General features: G+C 38.2%; 2 protein-coding genes across 6 annotated transcripts in view; both read right to left on the bottom strand.

Annotated features, from left to right (window-relative positions):
* Nucleotides 1-4,271, bottom strand: part of LOC106521818 (fibulin-1) — a 17,922-nt gene extending 13,651 nt beyond the window's left edge. For 2 of the 4 annotated variants that reach the window (XM_014014559.1, XM_014014561.1), the window contains exons 1-6: nt 4,130-4,271; nt 3,942-4,047; nt 846-981; nt 618-765; nt 438-497; nt 250-339 (exon numbers count right to left, since the gene is read on the bottom strand). In XM_014014559.1, coding sequence (XP_013870013.1) covers nt 250-339; nt 438-497; nt 618-765; nt 846-981; nt 3,942-4,047; nt 4,130-4,184 — 595 coding nt within the window. In that variant the 5' untranslated portion in view covers nt 4,185-4,271. The remainder of the gene's footprint in view (nt 1-249; nt 340-437; nt 498-617; nt 766-845; nt 982-3,941; nt 4,048-4,129) is intronic. The other 2 variants (XM_014014558.1, XM_014014560.1) reach the window with 1 other exon arrangement.
* Nucleotides 4,272-4,486: 215 nt separating this feature from the next.
* The window catches only part of trim24 (tripartite motif containing 24), a 13,183-nt gene continuing 10,742 nt past the window's right edge, over nt 4,487-6,927 (bottom strand). For both annotated transcript variants that reach the window (XM_014014556.1, XM_014014557.1), the window contains exons 18-19: nt 6,436-6,594; nt 4,487-6,276 (exon numbers count right to left, since the gene is read on the bottom strand). In XM_014014556.1, coding sequence (XP_013870010.1) covers nt 5,749-6,276; nt 6,436-6,594 — 687 coding nt within the window. In that variant the 3' untranslated portion in view covers nt 4,487-5,748. The remainder of the gene's footprint in view (nt 6,277-6,435; nt 6,595-6,927) is intronic.

Genomic DNA, 6,927 nt, shown 5'->3' with positions numbered 1-6,927 from the left:
ATACAGGGCTTTAGAATATCGATACAGTATCGGGAAATGAAATATCGCGATATTTCAGTGTATCGATATTTTCTTACACCCCTAGTATTGACGCAGACTTGCTCGGGGGTGCAGTTGTGACTCTCAGCCTGACACTCATTAACATCTGAGCAGACAGACGTGGACAAACACAACAAGTCGTCAGTTAAATCATTTCTGTGGTTTCCAGTGGACTCATCAGAGCAGCTGTGAGAGTATGAAGTAACTAACCCTCACAGTTCACTCCATCGTTTTTCAGCGTAAAACCTTCAAAGCAGCCACATAATCCATCACCCACACACAACTGAGCACAGCTGGTGTCTGAAAAGACAAAAAAAAACTTAGATTTAACAAAAACTAAAGTGGAATACATCATTTTTATTCTGATTGAAAATGATCAATTATTGAAGATGCCAAACTTGTGCAGGTGTCTGCTTCCTCCGGAGATCTGGTAGGAAAAATTTGAAGATGTTTTGGTTCTGAGAGGAAAAAAAAAGTATTAAAATCCCACAATGAGTCATAAAACAGTTAAAAAAATGTGTCACTGAATTGATTATCATATAAATGGCTCGAAGCCCCAGTTTGTTTGAGTCTTTTACCTTCTGCAGTGGGTTTGATCTCCTTGGCGTCCTCGCAGCACATTTTAGCTACGCTGCTGCACCGCTCTCCCAGCTGCAGACCCCGAAGCCCACAGCCCGGACCCATCGACGCCACCTTCAGCCCGAGCGTGCAGCAGTCGCAGCAGACCTAAACAGGACGGAAACAAGGGCGTTTAGAAGAGCAAAAAAAAAGCAGTTTCCAGTCGCTTGAGTTGAGAGTTTGAAGACCTTAGAGATGTGAGTTTCCCAGGGGGGTCCGGTGAAGAAGGGCCTCTCGCAGGCCCCCCGACCCCGGGCCATCCAGATGCCCCTGTTACAGGCTTTAACTTCTGCCACCGACCGACAGCAGTGCTCCTGAGCAATACTGTAAATAAACAGCACGTGTTATGAATGTTTTAGTTAGTGAGATATCAGATATTTTAATGGAAAGTGATTAGTGGCTGTCACCTTTAGATATTTATCAAAATAATTTTCTTTTAGCACTCAGCTTCAGCTTCTCTTGCTCCAAATTTGAGCTTAATGTTTGTAAAATCGACTGGTTTTAACCCTCCTGTTATATTCGTTTCTGAGGAACAGCAATAATGTTCCTGGGTCAATTTGACCCAGGGCATGTTTAATTAGGCTATAGCAGGGCTATTTAACTGGCGGCCCGTGGGCCACATCCGGCCGGCGAGTGACCAAAGTTCGGCCCGCCAATTGGTTCATTTATCTTTTAAGCCCAAACCCCCAGTTTTCGACTTTACTTTTATTTTAGTTAAACCTAGACGTGTTTGGTGTCTACAGAACCATCAGAATCTTGGCTACAAGCTGGTAAAACCATTTCCATGAACATCCAAGACAGTTAAAACTACAAGCAGTTGAAGATAAAACTATGAAAGTGAAAATAAAATTGGTTTAAAAATTTGGCAAGTCAGAGATGTCAAAATATTTTGTGGTAAATAGGAGGCTTAATGTGTTTCTTTTTTTTTGTTTTATCATCACTACATTTATTAAATAGGGTTCTGTATGTTTTCATGATTAAATACAGCAAAATAAACTATTTCAAAGGTAATGGATCTTTGTAATACTTAGTTTATTTACATAACTTTAATTGCGAGCAATTGAGTTGAATAGCCCTGGGCTATAGTGTCAGAAACCAAAAAAATCCACAAAACATTTTTATATCTGTTTATTAACTCCATTACTAAAAATTTCAACCAATATTTGTGAATTGATGTTTTTTATTATTTCAGATAATGGATCAGTGAGGAAAATTCACTCATTTTCCTAAAAAAAAGGGCATTTTACATTTTTTTAGGTCCAATACAAAAACATACACACAAAAAAACAATGATTATTCATTAATTTTTTTTATTTTTTATTTTTTAGAAGTGATATTTATTATTAAACTTGAGACACCTATTCTGTTCTGGGTCAAATTGACCCGCTAATTAAAAACCAAGACAAATAAGTCATGAAGATTTATATTGAAAATAAACTTTATTCTTTAAATGAGCAGCAACCTCTGAATGTCACAAACCCTAAAATGTAAAATGAACAATTTTCATTTTATATGTAAATTATACCAATTAAGACAAATAGAAAAAGTTTCATGCAGAAAAAATACTTTAAACTATTTTTTTTATTTTAAATTTCAAAACAAGTCAATTTGACCCACAACATAACAGCGAGGGTAGTTATCTGTGGCAGACATCTTGAACATTTCACCCACATGTGCCGTCATAAACTAAAATCTGTCCATTGGTTCATGAGATATTTTGCTCAGAGTTGTAAAGTAACTAAGTACAAATACTTCTTTACTGTACTTAAGTAGAATTTTTGAGTATCTGTACTTTACTTAAGTAATTATTTTTCAGCCTACCTTTTACTTCTACTTCTTACATTTTCACAAAATTATCTGTACTTTCTACTTACAGTTTTTAAAAAGACAAGAAGAAGAAAGTTGCTACTTTTATTTCATTTTTGCTTGTTTTCATTCCAGCTTGTTATTGTAAAAAATAAATACTATCCATATAAACTGTGCCTCCTAGATAGAGTGAATTTAATTGTAGTTGAATGAGAAAAATAAATATATAAAATTCTGATACTGTATTAGTTTGTACACAAACAAATCATGTCACACTCCAGCAGGACATGATCAATCAAATGATGACTGTATTTAAGAAGTATTTGAATTTCATGAATTATATTATTATATTTGGCCGCAGCCCTCAGATAGATTTGTGCAGCCTTGATATATGTAAATAAACTAAAACAGCTAGACTGGTGCATCCTAAATTTAACATCAATTAATTATTTTAATATAATATAGTCATTTCTGCATTTTTTTGGAGAGAGGTCACCTCCTAATGTCATTACTTAAAATCTAACTGCTCATTTTAAATCAATATTTTTACTTTTAATACTTAAGTACAAAAAATATCAGATACTTTGACTTTTACTCAAGTAATATTCCTAAAGGAGACTTTAACTTTTACCAAAGTAATTTTTTGGTAAGATTGTGCTTTTACTCAAGTATAACTTTGTGGTACTTTATACCAGTGGTTCCCAAACTTTTTATCTTCTGACCCACAAAATATTCATGGAAAAAAACGTGACCCCAAATATTACTGATCTGAGCACACAAACTTTGTTAATAACTCTAAAAACAAAGGCTACACAAATATAAATACTTTTTATATGTTTTTGTAATAATTATAGGGAAACATTACATCACCAAGTATTTTAATACCCTTTAAATTTATTTCTGAAGTGCAGTGGTTCCCAAATTTTTCAGCTTTTGACCCACAAAACAACAGTAGCAGAGACCTGTGTCCACAACTATTTTTGGATGATAAACATTTGTATCAGGTCAACTAAACATGGGCATAGTAACAATATTTATTATTCTACATTTATACATTTTAGGCAACTATGGCAAAAATGTAATTAATTTAGAAAATCTTTTCAGGACCCCACCTTGATGTTTCAGGACCCCACTTTGGGTCCCGACCCCAACTTTGGGAACTACTGCTTTATACAACACTGATTTTGCTAACATACAAACAGGTTAATGCCCAAGTTTTAAGCTAAATTTCGACACAATTAGAATGGCCGTCAAATTTCAGCATATTTGTGAAATTGACTAAACTTTACCCGTTTTTGTTTGCTAGAGTCAGCTGACTGGGGCAGCCATCTTGAATTGGCTCCAAGAACTAATCAGCTGTAGAGGTCTATCAAATCATTGTTACCTCAAAGTTTTATTAAAACTGGTTCATGAGGTGGCCGACAGCGACAAAAGTTTGAGACTGTAGTTCTGAGGTGTATAAAGCAGGTGTTGCTTACCTGCAGATGTGGGAGATGGAAGGTGGAAGGATGGCACAGTCTTCATCTCGCTCTGCTTTGGTCCTCCCGACCTCACAGCACTCCTGCACTGAAGGAGATCTGCTCTCTGTGGTGTGGGCATGACAGTCTTAAAAAAAACATGAAAATCAGCAAATAAACGTGCCGAAACTTTAAAGGAACGTTCTTACCCAGCCTGTTCAGGAGCCCAACGAGGGAAAGCAGAAGAACGATCCTGGGCGCCATCAGATTCAGCTGGAAGCTGCTGGCAACCAGAACATCTCAAAAGGAGCACATCTGTCCCGGCGAGCTTTGAGATCAGTCGGGGTGGTGTTGGTAGGAGGGGTCAGGGTGAGCGCTGATTAAAAAGCATTGTGCTAAAGTACAAACTGTCTTCTTCAAGATAAAAAAACTTGAGTCTTTATTTCAGGCGACCTGCTTAACTTAGTAAACTCATTTTTATCCTCCAACACGGATCAATCTAAACTGCTGTACAGTCGCATTATTGTGAAATGTCATTTTAGTGTCAGCCAAGCAGAAGTCATTTGTGCAACATGTAAACTTGTTTATTAAACATTGTTTTTTTTTAATTCATTATCAAGTTTCTAGCGTGTCCTATCCTATGCATCTTTAACAATAAAAAGACATTTAACAGTTCATTTTAAAACTATGGTCCGTTTCTACACATTAATCAAAAACTTTCACGTCTTCTTTTATTAATTTGTTTCCTAAAAGTACCAAAATCTGTGCAACTCCCATACGTTTAATCATGATGCAAGACAAGCTGGAAAACAAGGAGCTGATTATTTTGTCTCCGATAACCGTCAAGTAAATCAACGATTGTTTGTGTTGCGATAAGAACAAGGCTGCTTTGTGATAAAACTGTGTGGATGTGTGCGTCAGAGGGGGCAAATAAAGAGCAACAACGTTCACTTACAATTTGTTCAACAGTTACAGTACTTAGCGGTCGTATTTTTGATGGCATATTAGGGTTTTATATTTAAAAAAGTGGGGCAAAATTCACAAAATGTTTGGTGTGAAAAGTAAAAAAAAAGGCAGCTCTAAAGCCTGCCTCTCTCATGGTATGGGGGTGCATTAGTGCTTCTGGCATGGACACAAGATTTGGAGTCTAGAACAGACGTCTCAATCAGACCACGTCTTTGTTTTTCAGGGAAGGCCTTGCATATTTCAGCAAGACATTGCTTAACGTCACTCTGCGTCCGTTACAACGTCCCCCCTCTAAAAACTCCAACAGCTGGTCTCAATTACACATTTACACACAGAAGGTACATTTATAGTGGAAAAACTTGCAAATGTAATGAATATAATCTCAGCAATTGGAGGGTAGATCCAGAACAAAATCAGCCAGGAGCGAAGAAACGGGGGGGGATAATCACCCAAATATGCCATCGTACATATTTGATGCATTTAATACTATAAATAAAAGAAATCCATACAATTGTAACAAAATGCTAATTAAAACTGCTAAACAAAATGGCTTTTGTATAGTCATATTTCATGCATTGCAAATCCAACAAAAAAAATACCTGTGCTTTTTAATCAATAAAATTATGTACAAAGGTTTTTTTTTACCTTATACAGAATGTTTTACAGTCATCGCAGAAAATAAAAACACATAAAAAGCTTATTTATATCCTTTGTTGTGCATTTACAGCGTAACTGCAACTCAAAACGTGTTCAGTGCAGCGTTGCTTTAAAGTAGCATGAAAAAACCGATTGTAGCTAACCTACGCCGGGGTCGACTCTGTGGAAGACATAAAGCGTCCATCTTGTTTCCCGTCTGCTCCGTTTAACCCGACTCCTCCGAGGCTGCAGGGGTGGGCTTCTCCAGCGAGTCGGGAGGGTCCAGGGTTTCGTCTGCAGGGAGCTGAGGGCTCTCCACTTTTAGCGAGCTTGAAGCTACGTCGTCTTTAGTTTCACCGTCGGGGCTGTTTTCCACTTGGGTCGCCTCGCCCTGTTTGTCCTCCTCCACAGGAGGCAGACCTCCCTCTGCGTTCGATACAACCTGGCTTTGGTCCGTCTGACTTGTTTCGGCCCGCTCCGAGCCCGAGTTCTCGCCCTCGGCCGGGGTTTCTTCCACTTCCACTTTAGCGATACCCTGTTCCGGTGGACTTGGCGGCTTTTGGTCTTCAGCGGGGGCCACGTCTCCCTCCGTCGTCGGCATCTGCTCCTCTTCTTCTTCAATCTCGTCCTCTAAAGGAGGAATCATCTGCTCCTCCCTCCCTCCAGGAAACACTCTGTCTGGGTAGACGAGCTTCAGCTGCTCCTCAAAGTAGTCCTCCAGGTACAATCCGGCACTCCCGATCTCAGAAGTCACCTGACAACAGTGGACATTTTAGAAGGTCAGGTAGACATTAGAATGAAACTTGAGAAGCAAAACACCTCACTCTCTTATCCAAAGACCAGGAATTATGTCAAATAACCCAACATATCTCAAAGCACGTTTAACTTTGCAGAAATGCTAATAGAAACCTACCTTGTAGTACTTTGCACAGTTGAAAAATATGAGCCTGACGTCGGTAACAAACTCCTCAGGACCGACGTAATGTTCCCCCTCTTTCTTTGACTCCAGCTTCTTTTTCACGATGGATAAATCCATCGGTGTCTTGATCAGCTCTTTGTACCGTCGAGTTTCCTATGATGAGTAAAACACGCAGGTGATCGGTGTGCTGAACACCACTTTATTTAATTTTAACCTCTTAAACCCCAAGCGGTTTTCTTGAAGTTTTTGTCAAAATACTATGCCGAAATGTAACTGAGTATCTCAGCCTTTACAAACTCTACCTTGGTATCAAAATAAAGCTAAGACTTGGGAGATTTCATCAAGTATTAAAACAGCTGCTGTGGTTTTAGAGATATTGGGGATGGAACATATTAAAGAGTAACTTACCCCAAAATTAACTTTTTTTAGCTGATAAACTGTCTAGAATGTGTCTAAATGTTATATAGTACTGTTTCTGTGCTAATT

Source organism: Austrofundulus limnaeus, unplaced genomic scaffold (assembly GCF_001266775.1).
Source record: "Austrofundulus limnaeus strain Quisiro unplaced genomic scaffold, Austrofundulus_limnaeus-1.0 Scaffold116, whole genome shotgun sequence".
NCBI classification, from domain to species: Eukaryota; Metazoa; Chordata; class Actinopteri; order Cyprinodontiformes; family Rivulidae; genus Austrofundulus; species Austrofundulus limnaeus.
Note: the sequence above shows the minus strand (reverse complement) of the source record. Positions and strands in the feature narration are given on the sequence as shown.